At 43.9% G+C, this 22,276-nt stretch overlaps 1 protein-coding gene across 2 annotated transcripts in view; it reads right to left on the reverse strand.

Annotated features, from left to right (window-relative positions):
- The window catches only part of FOXN2 (forkhead box N2), an 86,777-nt gene that overhangs the window by 17,516 nt on the left and 46,985 nt on the right, over positions 1-22,276 (reverse strand). For both annotated transcript variants that reach the window (XM_086927764.1, XM_086927765.1), the window contains exon 4: positions 21,833-21,897. In XM_086927764.1, coding sequence (XP_086783890.1) covers positions 21,833-21,897 — 65 coding nt within the window. The remainder of the gene's footprint in view (positions 1-21,832; positions 21,898-22,276) is intronic.

Raw genomic sequence — 22,276 nt, forward strand, 5'->3', positions numbered from 1 at the left:
AACCGGGTTTCAGGTTTCAGGTTTCTGCTTTGAACGTCTAATGAAATATATGATCCTCATCACAAATCACACCTCTATGTGGCTCAGCTCTCTCATGTGACAAAATAGGAAGTGCTCAGAAACTGCACTTAATGTAATGTTAAAGATTAAACTGGTAGGTGCAGGCCGACTATCAGTTCAAGGAGCGTCACATTTTCAGGAGGTGAGAGCCTTGGCGTGCAAAATGTGCCTTTCCAGAAATGGGTAGTGAAACGCAATATGAAAGAATGCAGTGCAACTATGGGCAGTAACAATTAGATGTGGGGGTTGGAGGAGAGGGTAAATAAAACTAGTTCATACAAATTCGTTAAGTTCTATAAGATAAGAAAATAGCTATGCTCTAGCTCAGTGGACTCTGTAATATAATTTTGCCAGTGTTTATATACGCCATTGATTTTTTTAAATGTATATCTAAATTCCAAATGAAAGATCTGTACCAACAGCCTGTACTCCCGACACAATCCATTAGGGGTCTCTTTATAGAAAAGCAGACCCACGGACATCCGTAAAGGAACATTAAGGATACATGTTCTGGCTGTGAAATGCTATAGATGTTCAGGATCTGTTTGGCCTAATAGGGAATCAAGCCAATCGTGGCAAAATGACTATTTGTCCGACATTTGGTTACTTTTTTGGATGTTTTTCAAATGACAATAGCACCCTGCTTCAAAGAATACAAATGCATTAAAATGTCGGCTTGCATGCAATGCCAGCTCCACACGTCTCCTGTCTGAGCCAAGGTGCTCAGTCTGGAGGTAAAAGAACAGGCAAAAAGCTGACCAAGGATCCTGCCGCTGGTGCCACCGACCGACGGGGTTTGACAAATTCCAAACAGCCTAGTTTTGATTTCACCTCAATACTCCAACTCAACTGTCCTCACCTACACTCCTGTCTCTTTATTTAAGGCTCAGATGCCCTTTTTTTTTATCACACCTGCCTCTATTTGAATATTTTTTTTATATCTTTTTCAGTTTTTCTCTTTTTCTCTCGCCCTTTGAGTCCAAGTCTGATGATGAAAAAGAAGTCTTAACCCCCATAAATGAGCACCAATGCCCGGCACCTGCAGGCCCAGGGGGCACATGAAGCACCGATTCCTGCACTCCTCACCCTGCATGAAAAACACGTTTTGAAAATGTGGGTCCTATCTACCCAAGAATTCTTCTGCAAACTCACCACTCACTTCATATTTGCTGGACATGTTATGTTATGTTATAAAGCCTTTTGTTACGCGCTCTATTACTCAAGAGTATCCTGGCGCGTGTTCCTCTTTGTTCAATTGTCCTTCCATTATACTTTTGTTTAACTGCCAATAATGTCCCCTATACGAAACTGGCCCAGCTTCAAAGAATGGCGAACTACTTGTCCAGTGCATTCACTAAAGGAAAATAATTTAAACAAAGAAAAGAAACAATCCTTCTGTGGTGTCCGGACATGAAACAGCAGGTATGGGAATGTGGACTCAAACAAACGTCATTTAAACTCGAAATCAAACTGCCAGCCTCTTTCTATATGGAATTAAACACGCGGGAAAGGTTTTGTGAAGTGGCAAAGTAGTGTTAGGTCGTTCCAGTCCACCGGCTTCTAAGTTGCATTCCGGTCTGAATGACGTAGCGACCTTGTTAAAAGGGCTGCTCTCGTGGGAACACTTCGGTCCTACACCTGTCTGCCAACCCAACCAGGGCTCTCAAGGCTGTTCACACTTCAATTGTCCTCAATATACAGCCCTGTTAAATGCATGCTTCACTCGCAAGTATCTCTCCTGCCCAATCCTATACAATACTGTTCCCAAGGAACTCTCACTATATCACATCAGACTTCTAAATCTATGGGACAAAACTCGGATGTGGGAGGGCCCTTTACCGACTGTGAATCAAGCACTGTCTAAATAACTTCCCTCCTTGCAGCTACTTGTGAGAAGACACTCCTGCAGGCTAAACGTCGCAAACATCCATTTGAGGTAACTTAAATCTAAATCAATAAAACAACTGGAGGAATTCGAGGCTTTTTTTTAATTGTCTGCCAAACCAATTTGAAAAGTATACAACGCAACCAAAAACTCTGCCACATTTTGATCTAAGTCCATCTCTCTCAGAGCTACGACAAATCTGCATTCCAAAAGTAACCGGGTTGGAGCCTTTCGCAGAGAAACCACTGGTAAAAAGAAAATAAATGTTGTATTGATCCTCTTCACAAAGCAGGATACATATTCTTTAATAAAGCATTCACATTTTACGGTTTAAAAACTGGACTTTTTTTCTTTCAGTCTGCAAGCCATAGGTTCTTGAAAGTAAGCAATCTTTGTTACACAGTTGTGTGTTGGAGTCGCTCGCCAGTTGTTAAGATTTCTGCTTTTACATTTCTTGCAGGCCAGGTGAATGATACAAAACTGTCAAACACTGGACATAGGTAATGCCTTATATCATGGAGAATTCACTGCCCCGGAGTGCAACCACGAGCTTCAAGGTTTGCTATTCTGTACTAAAGAGGCGTTTTTTATTTGCTTGCACCCGTTAAACCCACTGTTAATCCCAGCTGGCAATATTCAGACATTTAGCATCGACTAAGTACACCACTGAAACCCTTATGGCACCTGCTCAGAAATGCTTTTTGCTTTGTGAAGATGCATTCTAAACTTTCAAAATAATTTATTGGTAAAATATTAACACTCCATTTGATAGAATTAGACGTCCAGCTATGAAGATCGAGGTCACTTTTTAAAGAAGGTCACGTGCACTGAGTGGTGTCCTTGCTGCCCGACGGAGGACTGATGGTTAGGGGGATGATCAACCACTTAGTGCAACTGATCATTCAAGTTGTGGAATTCTACGCAAGCCTGTGCACCTGTAAACATTAACTAGACTCATATTACAGAGATGTAGCCATGGTTCACATGCACATTCCATTGAAAATGTGGTTTTTGTTTCGCTAATAACTTGATCACCCTTTATTTAGCACTAGATAGATTGATTCAGATAAATGATGAAAGGATAAAGGATGGGGGTACAGAGGGAAGAGTCAAGTAAAGAAGCATTTCGTGTTTTAACTCCCATTGGAAGTTGACATTAAAGTACAATTTTATGCAAAAAAATTGTTTTTGTTGTTGTTTGGTAACAAATCAGTTCACATTGAAAAATTTGCACCTCAAGCAGGTGTCACGCCGCTTTAAAGAATTCATTATTTTTTATAGCTCGGCAGCTAAGTTTGTACGGAGGAAAGCAAAATATTACTTACCCTTAGGAGTAGATTTACATCTGGAAGTATTTCTGTATTCATATGCGGTCCATTAGGTAACCATCAAGTAGTCGGTCCAAAATGGTCTGGTTTCTTTTCTTTTTTTGGAGTGCACATCATCGAACATTTGGAGTTATGTCCCTTCATAATGACGTCAGAAATACACCCCAGAGCTCCATTGCATGGCCACCATCTTCACATTATTTTATCTGCTGTCCTTATGTCTGTTGCTTCCTTCATCTTGTTATTTAATATCTTGAACTCTTGTTACAAATTCTCATCACTCATTTTTAGGCAGAGGTTGGAGTGCCGCGTGTGAATCCAGAAAGTTTACAAGCTGCAAAACTACTCTTACAGTTAAGTAACCTTTTCGTTTTGCAGAATGAATTTTTCAGAATATACATGCTGAGCATAGATTATTCACTTAACCTGCGGGATGTTAGGTACAAAACAGGTTTCTGTTTGCAAATAGGTGTTTAAGTCCCCTTTGTCTCCCTTGTGATTCTTTGCTTGCTTGGATGTCATCACAGTAATACTTTTGCAAAGGTGTGCACAGAGGACCATGATGCAGCCATGCAGAGGTCACTGATGGAGACACTAGCTGTGAAGGCCAGTGTTGCCGCATTTTCCTTATGGAGTGCATTGTTGGTCTTTCCTCTAGCTTTACCCACCATAAGTGTGGCAGGGTATGCTCAGACGTGAGTCCCTTGCTCACTTTGCCACTGGTTTCAAGCAAGCCGGGCTGAAGATGCCTGGAATGCCAGAAACCGGTCTTCGGAAGCTTGTTTCCGGTCCAGGGAAGACATGGCTTGGCAGTTCGGGCTTGACTGTTCCCATGAGGCACAGGGTCAGACTGATTTACATATAGCCATGTCTGAACTGGGGTGGCAGAGTGGGCTAAAGAACGGTTATGGATTAAACCCAGATCTTTTGACTGGGTGTGAGTGTTTGATTGATTCAGATGCTCCGTCCATCACCACCCCCTTTTGTACCGCTTTTGGCCACCATAGGTGCAGGGTATGCTCAGACGCGAGTCCCTTGCTCACTTTGCCACTGGTTTCAAGCAAGCCGGGCTGAAGACGGCTGGAATGCCAGAAACCGGTCCTCGGAAGCTTGTTTCCGGTCCAGGGAAGGCATGGCTTGGCAGTTCTGGCTGGACTGTTCCCATGAGGCACAGGGTCAGACTGATTTGTATATGGCCATGTCTGAACTGGGGATGTCTGAACTGGGGTGGCAGAATGGGCTAAAGAACGGTGATGGATTAAACCCAGATCTTTTGACTGGGTGGGTGTGAGTGTTTGATTGATTCAGATTCTCTGTCCATCACCACCCCCTTTTGTACCAGTTTTTAGTAGAACACCTCTGTGTTGTTGGTCTCCTTGCTTTTATTTTAGTACCTACAGGGTTACTTTTGGCAGTTGGAGATGTCCACATTTTATGCTTGCAGGAGCCACGCTGCCAAACTGGTTTTGGTTTAGGGTGGAAAACTTTGCACCATTCTATTGTTAGAATATCCTGCCTCGTTAGTAGTGGCATCACAAATTCCTGTGCCAGTTCCACTAAGAGAACCTTGATTGTCTGGTCTACTGTGGTGTGATGAGGATAAGGATCTTGGTTGCCTGTTTGGATCTATTATCAGAGGAATCGGTTGAAAGGAGAATGCAAATATCCCCCGACCATTCTATCAATAGGGCAATTCCTTAGTGTCTGGTGGCTTGGGAACCTGGATGATAAGTCCTGGCATTTTGAGTTTTTTTGTGTTACGTTTTTGTGTTACGAACAAATTCATGTGTGACATTCTGCACATTTTGAAGATCTGATGTAGTACCCGCGTGTTTAATGCCCATGCCCACAAATCCTGTGCTATGCTGAATAGCACGCGTTATCTTGTTAACCCGGTTTCCCTTCCACAATTTGTTGAGGCAGAACACTGCTGTAGTTTTGTCTGTTTTATCTGTGCAACCTTCCCCTCGAGTTGTGATTGGAAGGCCTTGGGGCTAATAACACTATCTTGAGTTCAAGGATATTTATTTGTTTCACTGCATCTTCTGGGCTCCACAGGCCCATTTCCTTATGTTCAGTCTGTTCATGGGCGATCCCCATCTATTATAATATATACATTATAATGGTAACAGAGGGAGGGAGTTACTTGTCTGAACTGTCCGTCTACTGTGAAGTTGCTATTCCATCATTGTATTTTTTTTTTTAATATATATATTTTTTAGAGAGTTTTATAGAGCAAACTAGACCAGAGACATCAGGTATCGGAGCGCTTTACACGAGCACCAGTTTCGTTACATGAGGACACATTAATTTTTTTGTTAGGCACGGGGAGATTAAGTGATTTGCCCAGAATCACAGGATTTTGAGCGTTGTTGCCGAGACTCAAACCCAGTTCCCCAGCTTCGAGGTCGACCACTCTAGCCGTATTTCCTCGATTACTCTCCGTTGTAACCACTAAACCATCACAAACTCCCTATTGCCTATGTTTAGTCTCTCTGTATCCCTTCCTGAATTGATCTTATGTGGAGTCTGGCATTTGGCGGGAGTGGTATATATGGTACCACCATGCCCATAAATGTCCTAACCGCCAAGAGCTTGACCCTTCTGGTAGAGGCGAGCTTGTTCTGTCATTGCTTGGACTCTCCTCTCTACAGGGAAGGTTTTTTACTATTCCGAGTACAGTCTGGTCTGTAGAAAAATGTTTTTCTTTCTTGTACCATAAATGATTGGTTCAGTTTGATGGAGGAGCGGAGTTGTGCAGCTTTTGTACAACATGGTTTGTGTTGTATTTTTACTGCGGATAAGACCATGCCATTATGTGCAAGTTGTCCAGGTACATGAAGAACCTCAATCCTCTTTCTTTTCAGGTGTGCCGCTATGGTGGCAAGGCATTTTGTATACACTTGGGGAGCCGACTTTCGCTCAAAAGGCAATCAAGTGAACTGAGAGCGAACCTTGTCTATCACAAATCTTAAGAACTTTGTGTCTGCTGTTGGTACCTGTAGGTACACGTCCTTGAGGCCTATTGTTGTCATCTAGTTCCCTTTACTGATGAGGGTCTCGTCCGTTGTTGAATGGTGGGTGGTGGTTTTAAGAGCTCTATGCAATATCCATGTTTGATTATGTGGAGTATAGATATGTCGCGGGTGAACTTGTGCCATTCACTGAGGAATCATATGATTCTGCCCCACACTAGTCCCAAGTGCAGCGGTGGCTGGCCTGTGAAGTCGCATGCTGGTGTGGCCTCCTGGCATCGTGCAGCTTTCATGTGCCCCATCTCATTGTTGGTGTGCTGTGGCTTGGCTGGTGTGCAGTGAATGACTTCTGGGAAGTGGACAAGTGCGAATACCCTCTTGAACTCATTCGCTATCCCTTGAATTTCTCTGAACTGCAGTGTGCAATTGGACTTAGCTATTTCACGGTCGTCCTTCCTTCTCTGAAGGGACCTGTCCACTTCTGTTCCACTGAGGGACTTCCTCATGCAGGGCATGTTCGCCACAGCTGCTTGCACCCGTTGCCCGAATCCCAATACCCTTAGCCAGGTGCACCTACTGAGTGTGGCGCTGGTCAGATTTGCCAACTTTGGTTCACAGCGTTTAGGGCCGATTTCAAGCAGATAATGCTGAACATCTTTCCCTATTGGACGAATGCTTTCCCTTTCTTTTGATATTGTTCTGGTCTGGGAAGTGTTCATGGAGAATCTCCATCTCAGTCCACTGCTGGGAAGCACACTGGTTCAGGAGATCACAGGATTTAGCAATTCTCCACTGAACAGCTGTCAGTCGCAACATCTTTCTGCCCACCCGCATGCGCTCTCTATCGAGCGTTGAGCCCACGGTTACCAGTGAATTGGTTTGCGTGCGTACTGTGGAGTCAATGATTGAATCGGCAGCAACTGATACTGTGATTTTGAAGGGGGGGGGGGGGTATTATGCAGAGCGTGTATTTTTCTCGGCACACGTGGTGTGACAGCCTTATGGTTAATTCCTTGAAGGCTCCCCTGGTTCTACACACTTGAAAACAATGCGAGAAACGGTCTCTTTTCAAGTGATAGCAGGAAGGTTAGAAGCAGGAAGCACAACTCTCCTTGCTCCATCTCAAACTTTAAGCCAAATGTGTCTGCCACCCATTTTGCCACTGCGTTGTACATAGATTGGTCATCTAGTACCAAGTTTCACAAGAGGCATGTGTCCACCCCTCCCTCCCTGTGGAGTCTGTGTTGACATCCTGCTAGTATTCTGCGGTGTCGCCTTCGAATATCCCCTCCTGGTAGGAGCTTTCATTTAAGTAATCTCTGAATTCGAAGGCCACCTCGTCTGCTGAGTTGGGTGTTGCCGAGAGTTCTATTTCTGGTTCTTCAGCTTCAACCTCAACGGGTCTTTCCTTCAAAGGCCAGTGTTGGATCTTGAATCCCTTTAAATAGCCCAAATAGTCCTTTTTTCTTTTATTAAGGCCTCCATTTCGGCATCAAGGCTCCTCTTCTTCCTTAGAATGTAAAACGATTTATTCTCTACGTCGACTGCCAGTGCTTTCTTTTTTCTGCATCAAAGTATCCCCCTGTGGGTCAACTTCGCCCTTCCGTGCTCCCTATCCCGTTTTGGAGTCAAGACCAGATCTAAGCATTTCTCTCCAGTGGTATTTGTACTCAGATCACAGGGGCTTTGTGGTGTTCTGCTTGGCCTCTGCCATCTTAGAGGTCTAAGTAGGCTTCTTGAACTTGGAATCCGACCCATTCACATCTGTCCCCAATCCTATGTTTTCGCCCATTGTTTGACAACTGTTTCTTTGGCCCCTTCCCCTCCTGGCCATCATTTGTCTTGTGTTAGAATCTTGCCACTGTGTTCCATTTTTGTTTCATCACTGCAGGACTCCTCTGCCCTTGGTGTCCGTTTTACACTTGCGCCACAGCCTAGTGTGCCCACCTGTTTAAGTCACTTTGAGGGTCCTTGGCTAAAGTTAAGCACAGGGTTCAGAGCACTACAGCATGTGGTACTTGGGCAGACACAAGTTGCAGGCTTCAGAACTATCTTTTTGCGCAGACTTGTGGTAGCATTTAGGGAAGAACCTGAATGGTGTGTTTTCTGTACCCCAACAGCATTTTCTGACCGCATGGTTGAACAGCTTGTGTTCTGCTAGGGTTGAAAAGCCCCCAGACAGTCTGTAAAAAACAAATGATCTTCTGTGTCCTTTGTAGTCCGATGTGTTTTCTTCAGCTCCCTCCAGGTCAGCCTCTATTTTCCTCAATAAAATTCCTTTTGTCCATCCGAGAAGTAACTACTGCATCCAGACCCAATATCAGAAAAATGAATCTGAAGACGACACAATGGAGTTTTCGTTTAGGCATAGGTCTGACATCAAGGAGGCACATACCACCGAATTCCGATGATGCCCACTACAAAGAGACCCTCTTGCCCCCTTCCAAAATAAAGAAATAAATAAGAAGTTGGTGGAAAAACGCACATGTTGAATCAATAAAGATTTGCGTTGCAAAATTCTCACCATTATGTCATCATCTAGCTACACTGTGGCACCTATCCCTCAGGACAAACATGGTCCATATTTGGGTTGCATGCAATTTCACTGAACAGTACTTTTCTGGAATGATTACGGAGAAACCATTTCACCTAAACTATTTATTGGACATTTTCAAGATGAATGGCAATTAATATATGAAAGAAACAGATTCACAGAATAACGTTTAGACTATTGCAGTCTTGTTCACGGCAGATGAGTTGTACTTGTTAATTGGTCAATTTAAAGCAAATACTCAGCTGTGTAATGTTTGGCAAACTGCATGGCAATACCAGATATTTTTATGCAGGCCTTATTGATGTTCAAGCTCAGAGGGAAATATGCACAAATACAATTATCTCAGTCAATCTGATGCGTCAGTAGGATGTGCATGATAATTATGGGCGTTTTCATACACACTGAAGAGTGAAGGCTCAGAGACATTAATTATAAAACGTCAAGATCTTTTGCAGGTGTTCTGATAAAATCAAACTCTTCAAAATAACAGCACTGAGCTGCATTGGCACATCAGAATGAGCCACCAGCAGTGTCGGAAGCTAAAAGAAAGGTGCTAACCACGATAATCCTTGAAACTACTAGTAGGGGCAACTTGAGGAGGAATTGTTTTTTCCCTGTGGATTCCATGAAAGAAGATGTAATATGGATGATAACTGAAGCAATAATGGACTGGTGAGAAATATCGCATTGCGTTTTGTGACACTAATTGCACTGTGAATTGACTGTCTAACATGAATGCACAGTTCAGGAGAAATAATTATGATCACACACTGCATTGCTTTGCAGTGCCACAATTTGAAGCATGAGAAAAAATACTGAACTTATATTAGTCTCTTTTTTCTTTAGATGATCTCCCTTTAAAAGCAGGAAATGCAATTAACCATGCAATCTATGATTAAGGCTCGGGTGGAGCCGAAACGTGTCAGATAATGGCACCCTGCCATCTATCGGAATAGTGAATAAAATGTTTCTGGAATTTGGAGTACAGTGATTTCCTTGAAGGAAAAGTGGCCGACAATGTTTAGCGGGGTCCGTCTCCCGCTCAATGGAGCCGCCCTGTGAGGGTCTAGGGCTTCCTATTGACTGTAAAACGTGTTAAGGATGGATACAATATCTATATCTATATCTATATCTATATCTATATCTATATATATATATATCTCTATCTATCTATATCAGCGAGAGAACAGGAACGGACCACAGCGCATTCCTTACGGTGACATTTTTATTGCAGATAAATTAAAGCAGCACCCATAGCTCAGTAAAGTGTCCAGATATATATATATATATATATATATATACACACATACATACATACATACACACACACACACACACACACAGATGTGGTACCGAGGTCCAACACTCGTGTCACAAAATATCGTCGTACCATGACGAATTTGGTATCGGCAGACCGGTAATGATTAGGACAATATCCCTGTGCATTTGCGTCATGATTGAGCGATGCTAACACCCTTAAATCATGGTTTCCGTTCCGAACCCTCGGACTCCATTTTGCGAACGACATCCATCTTATGACTTGCCCTCATATAAGTAAATTGATTGAGGCCGAGCTTGATCTGAAAGGACACGTCCACCTTAGCTGACTTCCCCATGACCTGGCCAAACTGACTCCACTGCCTCCAGCCAAACCTGTTTGGGCAGCTCCCCGCCCAGTGGCCGAATAAGATAGCATCAATGCATAACATGCCATAAAACCATTCACTACATACAGACCATGTTTTCTACACACATACACCTGCCCACGTTCCTTGTTTATGGCCAGTTTTACGACGAGGAGGTGCCCTGTTTTATTGGGGTTTTGTCGATATCTGATGGTAGTTCTGGGCCGAGCTGGGTCATCCATCACGATCCAAACATCTAAAATATGTGTTGACCAGTATGACTTCGCTCTTTGTATTATTGTAGAAATGTGTATAGCCATATCATAAACTCAAGAATTCTTGCCTGCAGCTGTTATTTCTGTATAAAGAGGGAAGGCTGGTTCTGTAAAAACGAACAGTCTCCTGAGTACTTACAGCCCGTGCTGTTGTAATTCTAGGACACATGTTACTTGGTTGCAACCAATAAAACTCGATCTCTGACTTCACCTAGAAGACTCTGTGTTTCTGTGGTCCGGAACAGGGAGAACTCAGAGGTCTTCGGGTGTTATCCCCTGGCACCACCGGGTTCCTAAAAACCCGGCACCTCAGTTGGCGCCCAACTCGGGGCGGTATCAAGCGGTGACGGTCCAAGCCAGATGTTCGTGAGGAGCTTCGTGTGAAAATTCCAGAGGACTGCCAGCCACTTCAGCGACCCCTGTATGTCGACGTGGTTCCGAAGTCTTTGCTGCGAGGTTCCCCGCGTCCCTACGGCTACGAAGGACTGCTGCCCTGACTATCGCCCTGTTTTGGACCCAGTGATCCTTGGTAGAGCGAAACGATAGACGAGTCTTCTAGTGACGTCACCGATCTTCAATACTTCAGTTAAGTATAAGTGGAGCGTCTCCTAGTCCTTAGTTTGGTTCTTAGTTTTGGTATCCTTGAGATACGGTTTGTTTGGTACTTGCAAGCGCCAAAACCGAGGGATTCGTGTATTCACGAAAATATCCTAGTTAGATAATCCCTTGAAGTTTGAAGCTAGACTAGTGAGCGAAGATGCCTGGTCTTAGCAGACTTGGAAACTTGTTTTGTCTTGGTTGTAGTAAGGACTCCCGATTAGAGGATTCGTGTCTGGTTCCTCCGATTGGAACTCCAACATATGAATTATACATAAAGCACGGAGTAGGCCCTATCACATATAATGAGGTATGGATAAAATACACCCGCAAGGATGGTGTTTAAAAATGGCCCCAATATGGTAGTTTTGACGCAGAAATTTTAGATAACCTCAAGGTAAAATTGTTCAAGAAGAAAGCCCGGCCGGCGATGTTGGACTCTTTTCGCTTATGGCGCAAAGAAGCCAAACAGAAAGTAATAAAATTAGCAAAGAAGAATAAAAGAGGTATGTCAATGGTGCAAGCTGCCATCGCATATTATTATTATTATTATTATTTTGCAACTTATACCGCGCAAACTAAAACCCGAAGGTGTCAAGGCGCCTAGCAAAAAAGAACAAAGAGCGAACAGACATGCACTTACATGTACGCTTGGACAAAGAGGCGAGTTTTAAGGGCTGCTCTGAAAGTTTGGAGGGAGGGGAGGGACCTAAGTTCTAATGGAAGATCGTTCCACCATTTAGGGCCCAGGAGGGATACAGGAATAATGAGGAAGAGCAGGAAAGTGAACAAATGCTCAGAAGCAAGAAACTAGCAGTAGATAAATGCTACCCGATGTTACCACATGAGGGTCAAGATTCAAAGGGAACATCTGAGAAAGATCCATTAATGTCCCATTTATTGAATTCACCACCCCCATATACATCGAGTATTGCTGGACCCCCGAAGCGTATTGTTATACCGCGCCCGGCGCACGAAATGCAGCTCTTGCACAAGCGCCAGCTCCTCTTCAGCTGGTTCCTACTTCTCCGGTGCAGCCTTCTCAAGGGCCGCCGCCTTTGCTACATACTCCATCTACTTCTACAACTTTGCCTACTGCTCCAACTGTTCACTATGATACTACGTCCGCTACTGACTAGACTTCCTCTGCTATTGCCTCTACTTCTTCTTTACATCAGCCTGTCTTTCCTAATGCATCTGCCTCTCCGCAAGCTTCTCCTTCTGTTAGACAGAGTGGCAAGTACTGTCACTGGTCTGTTCTCACCTTTCTTTGGGTCGCCTAAAACGACCCCTAAAACAGGACGTAGACAGTTACGTAGTCAACTGCCTGATTACGAGGAAAGAGAAGTGCTGAATGAGTTAGCACGCAAATGGGTTACTGACACTGTTAGATATGATGTTCAGTCCGTTATGGAAGTTTTCCGTCAATGGGATGCACCCACTCAGAGATACGACTTCGAAGAGATGTGTGTGTATCTTTGCGAAGATTTGGAGACAAACGATCCAAAGCGCAAAATGCAGGAATTATTTCGTATGCGTTTTAAGTTCTATGAAGGCATGATCGTAGGTGCCGATGTTGAAAAAGCAATAGATCTGTTATTATCCTATAGGAGTAAGGGAAATGTCTCTAGATCATTGTATGAAGATGACGTGTCCGGTAGAAAAAAGGCGCGACAGTACCCTATGAGAGAGGTTCCTCCAGTATGGAGGGAAGGTGATGCAAATGTAAATCCACCAATTCTGCCGCATTTTCAGCGTGTATGGGTACATGTCCCCTGGAAAAGATCTGAAGTGTTAGCGCTCAAGCAGACATTACCTGATCCACGTAAAAATCCTGCAGGGTATTATAAGGAGTTATCTCTGACTGCCAGCTCATGTATAATGAATCTAGCAGATGTAGACATGTTGTTTGGGAACGTTGTTCCGCATCCTCTATGGAGTAAAATTCGTCATACGGATCATGATCAAGAACTAGGTGACACGTGGGCTAATATTACTGCTACGGATGCTAGACAAGTTGGTGGTTCCAAACCTGAGCCTTTAATAGCAGAACTTCCCGGTAGAATTATCACGTACATGAAAACCTTAATGCCTGAATTACGTGTTAATTGGGACAAGCTATCTGCGTGCAAGCAGAAGAAAGATGAGAATGTGTCTGACTTTTTCACGAGATTTGAGGAGACTTTCACCGATCATAGTGGTCAGGATATGGCTACCGAGGGTGGCCAAAGATTGTTTGTAGACACATTTGTACATAATCTGCTTCCTGAACTGTGCAATAAATTGAAAGATTCAGAGAGTGCTTGGGCTGTTTCCACGTCAGCGCAGATTTTAGCCACAGCCCAGTACTACGAAAACAGGCGCAAAGACGAGCTAGATAAGGCAGACAAAAAGACTAAAGATTTAAAGACCAAAGTTCTTCTCCAGCAAGCCTATCCGCCTCGCACTCCTAGTCAACCCAATTATCAGCAACCACAGCAGTATTCGAGAAACGCGCAAGGAAATGAGTTTTCCCATCAGCGTTTGCCATATGGCCCGAATCAATGTGCCTATTGCAAAGAAGAGGGTCATTTCAAAAGTAATTGTCCAGCTCTTGCGCAACGTTTAAACAGTGTTTCCGGCGCAAGAGGTAGAGGTGTTCAACAGGCTCCTAGGGGTAGGGGCCGTGGACATTTCCCCCAGAACACCACTTCTTTCCCGCCTCAGAATTCTATGAATAGCTTTGATCAACAGAATAATGCATCTTCTAGGTCAGCTCAGTACTATGCTGATGACTATTACGCCGAAAACGAGAATGAGAGTAATAATTGCTAGAACAGCCATGGACAAAGAGAGGGAGTTGTTTCAGTTCCAGTAGATCAGAATGGACCTTATGTCGAGGTGACCACATCAGGAGTGTCAGAACCATTTCTGCTGGATACTGGTGCTACAAAAAGTTCTATTATGCACTCAAAACTTCCTGGCGCACCTTTGTCTGGCGGAATGAATGTTTCAGTGGGTTTTTCCGGCGCCCCCGTTATGAACCCGATCTTTAGTCCTATGCCCCTTTCTGTTGGCCCATACGAATTAGAAGCACCCCTCATTCTTACGACAGGTTGTGGCGAAAACTTGTTAGGTTTGGATTTGTTAAAGAGATTATATGCGACTTTGTACTGTTCTCCTTCGGGAGTACAACTTACCCTTGGTAAGAAAGTGATTTCCCCAATGTATTTGTCAAAGGAAAATATTCCAACTGAATTGTCATCTCTTCCAGATATACTTTGGGCTACCGGTTCTAATGATGTAGGTCGTTTGGAAATAACACCATATGTCATAACATTGAAAGCCAATGTTAGGTTGCCACGTATTCCCCAATACAAGATCTCTAGCGAATGTGAAAAGGCGTTGTTAGCGATCATTTACGATCTGATTGAGAAAGATGTCATTGAAGAGACAACAGGCAACATTTGTAACAGTCCTATTCTGCCTGTCTTAAAGCGTACTGATCCTTCACAGCCCCCTGTGTACAGATTTGTGATTGATCTCAGAGAAGTGAATAAAATCGTTGTACCACAGTTTCCAGTTGTCCCTGACATTACTGCATTATTGACCATAGTTCCGGCTTCAGCCACTTGGTTTTCGGTGATTGACCTGAAGAACGCTTTCTTCAGCATCCCGATTGCCGAGGAGAGCAGAGATATTTTCGGCTTCAATTTAGGAGGACGAAGCTTCCGCTTCAAACGCGCTCCTCAAGGCTACTGTGAAAGCCCATCAATATTCAGTCAAGCTCTGAAAAACACAACTTGATACGATTGTTCTACCTGATGGTGCGACTCTGATTCAGTATGTAGACGATCTACTGATCGCTGCAGATACTGAAGAAATTTGCAAGCAAGCCACACTGTCGTTGTTGCATCATTTATGTGACATGAAGCATAAAGTCTCTTTCAAAATTACAATTTTGCCGACAAGAAGTGACCTAACTAGGTCACATCTTATCGAAGGAGGGAAGGAGACCGACCCCAGAAAGAATACAGGCAATCGCAAGATTGAGTGCCCCAAGGACACAGAGAGAAGTTCGGGCTTTCTTGGGCATTACATCGTACTGTAGACAATGGATACCGAATTTCTCCCTATTGGCCAAACCTTTGCTGGCACTACTCTGCAAAGACACACCCAATCCTATGCCTTGGTCTGAAGATTGTCAGACAAGTTTCCATGAGTTGCGTGATGCATTATGTTCGGCTCCTGTGTTGGGCAACCCCGACTACAGTAAGCCTTTTACATTATATGTCCATGAGAAGGAAGGTTGCGCATTATCAGTACTGACACAATACCTTGGGGACAAACAGCGCCCATGTGCGTATTTCTCAGCGACTCTATATCCTGTAGCTAAGGCATTACCAAGTTGCTTGAGGGCCACTGCTGCAGCAGCGGTCTGTATTTGACAGTCTGCTGGGTTAGTCATGAATAATACTCTGATTGTTATGGTCCCACATGCAGTAGACATTTTACTAAACAGAACGAAGACGCAGCATTTAACTAGTGCTCGACTGTCCAGCTATGAACTGACACTATTAGCGAGTCACATTCACAGAAAGAGGTGTGATACACTCAACCCCGCTACGTTACTACCCATCCCGGCAGAGACAGAAGAGGTTGAAAAACATGATTGCTGCTTTAGGACAGAGGAACAGACAAAAGGGAGAGTAGACATTCAGGACACACCCCTTCTTGAATGTAATGATAATTTATGGGTTGATGGTTCATGCTTCAAGTTGCCAAATGGTGATACGACTGCAGCATATGCTGTGACGACATTACACACGATTGTAGAGACAGCTCGCATCCCCCACAATTCCACGCAAGCAGCAGAGTTAGTTGCACTCACAAGAGCATGTGTGTTGGCAAAAGGAAAGCGAGTGAATGTGTATACAGATTAGCCAATACGCCTTTGGCGTAGCCCACAGTTTTGGAAGATTGTGGCGTGAACGTGGGTTCCTGACATCACACGGTGCAAAAATCCAACATGGTCAGCTAGTGAACGACCTTCTCGAGTCACTGGCCTTGCCCCTACAAGTTGCGATTGTGAAATGCAGTGCACACAGAAAGATTCAAGATGATGTTGGTCGCGGGAATGCATTTGCAGACGAAGTTGCGAAAGAGACTGCAAGGAACACAATGAGTCGGATGTATGTTGTAGGTCCTGCAAGATGGATTACTGATGTGGGTATGTGTGCGGACACTATTGAAAGTGTGAAGTCCATACAAGCTGATGCCACTGAGAAAGAGGTGAATGAATGGAGAGAAAGCAAGGGTAGATTGGACGCGAATGGTTGTTGGGTCGAATTGTCAGAGCACCAACGATGGCTGTTACCCGACGCATATGTACTCGCAGTGGTGACAATGGCCCATGGAATGGCGCACATCAGTGTGAAAGGAATCTGTAAACTGTTGGCCCCAGTATGGCAGAATAGCGGTATCCCAAAATGTGCAGGGAATTTGGTCAGCAATTGTATGGTGTGTTTGAAGTACAATCCCGGTAGGGGAACCCCAACTCCAGCTGGTCATTTTGCACCTCCAACGTATCCGTTCGAGGTCTTGCAGCTAGATTTCATTCACATGGAAAGGTGCAACAATCTGAAATATGTGCTTGTTGTTGTTTGCGCCTTCTCCAGGTGGGTGGAAGCGTATCCCCTTAAGGACAACACTGCCTTGTCAACTGCCAAAGCCCTTGTCAAGGAATTTTTCCCTAGATTCGGTATGCCTAGAATTGTCTGGAGTGATAACGGAAGTGAATTCGTGGGACGAGTGATGAAGAGAGTGTGCGAGTGTCTAGGCATACACCAGAAATTTCACGCTGCAAATCACCCCCAATCAGCTGGATTAGTAGAGTGCTATAACGGCACGTTAAAGTTAGAATTGGCCAAGATCCAAGCCAGCACAGGTCTTAAGTGGCCAGACGCCTTGCCTTTAGCACTCCTATCGACCAGAATGACTGTCCATTCCAGATTAGGACTTAGCCCCCATGAGATCGTATTTGGCCGCCCAGCCAACGACTGGGGTGTGCCAAGGCCCAGGAGACTCAGTGAAATAGAGCACCCTGTACTGCTTGACTATTTACACGAATTGACAACTAAATTACGTGTTTTACACCAACAGGTTCACAGTTCCTCTCCGCCAGCCTCTGATGATCCAGGTCACTCCATTGAACCCGGCACCTGGGTTTTGGTGCGGAATTTTCAGCGCACAAACAACGAGCAGCCCAGGTGGACCGGACCGTACCTTGTCCTTCTTTCCACAAGATCAGCCGTTCGGGTGGAAGGAAAAAAGAACTGGATCCACGGGACCCACTGTAAACAGGTCCCTCTGCCCCTTCCATATGACCGGTGGGTCCAGGACGGAATCGCTGACTCGGAGCCCGAATCTGTACCTCGCTTTGCACTCTTCAGCGATGCACGACTGAAAGGAACTGGTACGGAAAAGGAGAGTGATCGTATTTTGCAAGGATTTGTGCCACCGTCAATGCAGTTGGACACTACCGAACCTGAAACATTGTTTGAAGATCACACTGTACCTGGGAAACAACGATACAATCTGAGGTCAAGAACAAGAGACTAATGGAAACAAATTACTACGAATCTCTCTTCTCCTAAGAACTATTTTTGATTTTACAGCTCTCTCGCCCAGGGAACTAGCTCATTTTTAATTTTCGAACCGCCATCCGGTTCTGCTGCTAGGGCCGCGGTTGATAGTCTGAGGAGTGCAGCTGGGGACGCCTAGGTCAACGGTTCTGGTCGGTCTGAGGGAATTACCCCGGACTGAACAGAGCGCACTCCTTGGCAGAATCAAACTCCCACCGCGGGCAGCAACTAGAGGATGGAGTTTCCGAGGGTAGAGAGACCTGCTAGACCCACGAACTTTAAAAAGCAAATATGCACTGTGATGACCAGAAAGAGATTCTTGATAGTATGTATTCTACTGTTGTGCAGCATAACTATGTTCTTGATTAGCTACACTCTATCCACGTTCCAAGTTACCTTTGTAAATAACACTCAGTCCACACCTCCTCCTACTGTTCCTACACACTCCTTTCACCCTTTGCCTGAACACGAGTCCGCCAGAAGACTAGAATTTGTAAATAACTCATTCATCCAGCTCCTACATCAGCACCAGTCTATAATGAACACATCGAACTGTTGGATATGTGGACTCATGCCCCACACAACAGATAAGGGCATCCCATACTTCATCCTGCCATTCAGTTATTATGGTTCTCTGTGGGCTTTCCAGACCATGTTCCTGTTCGCCCTAGAACCATACCCGCCCCGTTTCACAGAGAGCGATTCCAGCAACAAGGCACTAGTGGCAGGAATAAGAAATATGAGCAGGGATATTGACACGTATCAAACGATTCCTAAAGACGAACTCACTCCATACAGTCGTTGGAACGTAACTAAATATTGGGTTTCCTTGAGTAAAAGCCAGAAAGCAAAGAAATCCTCCACAGTTTGGATAGTACCCCGTCGAGGTCACCTAGGTCTGCAAGGTATTGGCAGTGATCCCAAAGCACAGTTGGGGAAGAGCGTATGCACGGAAACGTATGTGTTCGCATCCCGAACTTCCCCTCCATTCCTAGCGGCTAAGGGTACATACTTCATCTGCCATGACAAAGCATACACATGGTTGCCCCCTGACTTCTCGGGCACATGTTTTATCTCGTTTCTGCTGCCACCCACCTACACGGCCGGGGCAGATTACCACCGGACAAGGACAGTTAGGGGTGTCGTGAGTAAAGACGACACCGCAGGTCAAGAGTTTGGAGACTTCGCAAAGGGTTTTCTGCCATTTTGGGGGCCTATGGTGAACAGCAGGAATATTCGCCAGTTAACGAGGATAGTTGAGTCAGCCGTGACCGAAACGGCTGGTGCCCTTGGCAACTTGACGGCTGAACTTCAGTCGGATCGACTTATGACCCTTCAGAACAGGTTTGCCCTAGATGTCATATTTGCAGACCGTGGTTGTGTATGTAGAGTGATCCAATCCAGTTGCTGCTTTTACATCCCTGATAATGCTCCGACAGTGTACCAGGCCATCTCCAAACTACACAAAATCTCTGATTCCCTTCACGTGGAGAAAGGGAATTGGTCCTTGCTAGGGTGGTTCTGGGAACTGTTATCTGGCTGGGGATGGAAGACTCTGATCTTCATTGGGATGATCTTAGCTTTATGTTCTGCCTGTTTGTGCAGTGCGCTCCTGCAATATGTGGCCTCTGTGCTACTTCATGTGTAAGGAAGCCTGTCTCAAGGGACGAATTAAGCAACAGAATGATGCTACAGCAGCATCTCCATGAATTCATCAATACAGATTTGGATTCAGATTAGCATGAGTTATTGCCTAATATGAGGGCAAAAGGAGGGTCTGTGGTTCTGAAATTCTGGACCCTGCTGTAATACCGGTACCGAGGTCCAACACTCGTGTCACAAAATATTGTCGTACCATGACGAATTTGGTATCGGCAGACCGGTAATGATTAGGACATTATCCCTGTGCATTTGCGTCATGATTGAGCGATGTGAACACCCTTAAATCATGGTTTCCGTTCCGAACCCTCGGACTCCATTTTGCGAACGGCATCCATCTTATGACTTGCCCTCATATAAGTCAACTGATTGAGGCCGAGCTTGATCTGAAAGGACACGTCCACCTTAGCTGACTTCCCCATGACCTGGCCAAACTGACTCCACTGCCTCCAGCCAAACCTGTTTGGGCAGCTCCTCGCCCAGTGGCCGAATAAGATAGCATCAATGCATAACATGCCATAAAACCATTCACTACATACAGACCATGTTTTCTACACACATACACCTGTCCACGTTCCTAGTTTATGGCCAGTTTTACGACGAGGAGGTGCCCTGTTTTATTGGGGTTTTGTCGATATCTGATGGTAGTTCTGGGCCGAGCTGGGTCAACCATCACGATCCAAACATCTAAAATATGTGTTGACCAGTAGGACTTCGCTCTTTGTATTATTGTAGAAATATGTGTATAGCCATATCATAAACTCAAGAATTCTTGCTTGCAGCTGTTATTTCTGTATAAAGAGGGAAGGCTGGTTCTGTAAAAACGAACAGTCTCCTGAGAACTTACAGCCCGTGCTGTTGTAATTCTAGGACACATGTTACTTGGTTGCAACCAATAAAACTCGATCTCTGACTTCACCTAGAAGACTGTGTTTCTGTGGTCCGGAACAGGGAGAACTCAGAGGTCTTCGGGTGTTATCCCCTGGCACCACCGGGTTCCTAAAAACCCGGCACCTCACATACATACAGATAAATGAAATCGAGAAACAGGCAAACACATTTATTACATTTAAACTACGGATTATTTGGGTAACACTAGCCCACACCACACATCAATGCTGTTCGCACGACTTTCGTGAGACACTGAGATGTTTAAATATATTATAAACAAATACAAATATATATCTCCCATTTTTAATAGGATGGGATATAGGGTTATGTACTGTATAGGAAATTATCTCATTAGAAAAGCATTTCTGAGTAACCATGCATTTTTAGCCACTGTAATAATAAGTATATTTTGAATGGTTTACAACTTATTTCCCAACAGAGATTTGATAGGGGGCACACTACTGTTTCCCATCATTCACAATAGGGTGTGGATTTCCTGTACATTACAAGTGTAATACAATATTGTTTAGTTATTCTTGCTTTTTCAATGTTATTGTGATTTTCTATTTAATTGCATTTCCTTAAAATTATATTTTCTTAAAAATGTTCCTTTAATTGTCGATATATTTGAATATGCTTAAAATTGCTTGTCCACAATTTGGTTTCCTCCAATGTGGTTTTTCAGTTTATTCACATGCATCAGCCTATTTAACCCTCGACTAAAGCAGAAGAGACTTAAATCACTTGTTTTGTTGCCTTTATATTGGTGGATTAGGTCATGTGGTTAGCTTTTAGTGGTGTTCAGACCAGTCTTGATGGTGGGGAGTGGCTTCTGTGATTGTAGGCTGGGTCTTAAAAGCCTACCTCGAAAGGTAGGGACTGAAGACTAGTAATGTTACTCTAAAAGATTCAGTGTATTCCAGAGACAAGGCATTAAGACATAACTTCTTCCATGTTTTTCCTGCTTGCGGAATGCTTCTGTCATAGTTTAGTGTTGCCAGACTTCAGGTTTTGGTCAAAGAGATGTTTGGGAGTTAACTTTCTCACATAGTCCGGCCTTTTTATGGACATAAAAAAAACTATGCCATCAGTCATTATTTTAGGAGCAAAGACGCAACAGAAATAACAGAAATTAAATGGGACTTATTTTAATTTTGTGTATAAAATAGTCAATTGTAACTGGTAGAATTAAAACTCACAGATGAACGGATGGAAGTGAAAAGTACCACCATGAAACAGACATGGGTCTGATAAAAACTTTCAGCGTCATCCCAAAAGTATCTACTATGACAATTATTGCACATTCTACAATAGAACAGTCACTATTATGAGGAGCACAGAGAATAAAAAATGGAAGTACCTTTTACCGATCGTCCATGATTCGGCTTAATTACTGATGTTAAGTAGCAAGGAGGTGAGGACCCTCTGAAAGAACAAGCCAAGTGAAAACAAATGTTAACAAAATATTCTATAATATTCTATTCTATAATATACAGTAATATATTAATTGGATAGCTTTTAAGAGTTATTTAATGCACAGAACACCGTAACATTTTGGGGACATCAGGAAAGACTTACAAAATGACTAACTATACAAGTAAAAATTGCCACGTAAAGTTGCAATAATTTCACATGAACTACTAGATGATCCAATCTCTTATCTTAAAAACAAATTTCCTTTTCTTTTAATACAGTTTACAACCAGAATTTTAGCACTATTTAGCAAGATAGCCCTACTTTTTTGGGTGAATGGTGCCACCCACTTGTCTTTGCACCTGCAACTATTTTCATTTGTTATGGGTTA

This window comes from Lissotriton vulgaris, chromosome 6 (genome assembly GCF_964263255.1).
Source record: "Lissotriton vulgaris chromosome 6, aLisVul1.2, whole genome shotgun sequence".
Classification (NCBI taxonomy): domain Eukaryota; kingdom Metazoa; phylum Chordata; class Amphibia; order Caudata; family Salamandridae; genus Lissotriton; species Lissotriton vulgaris.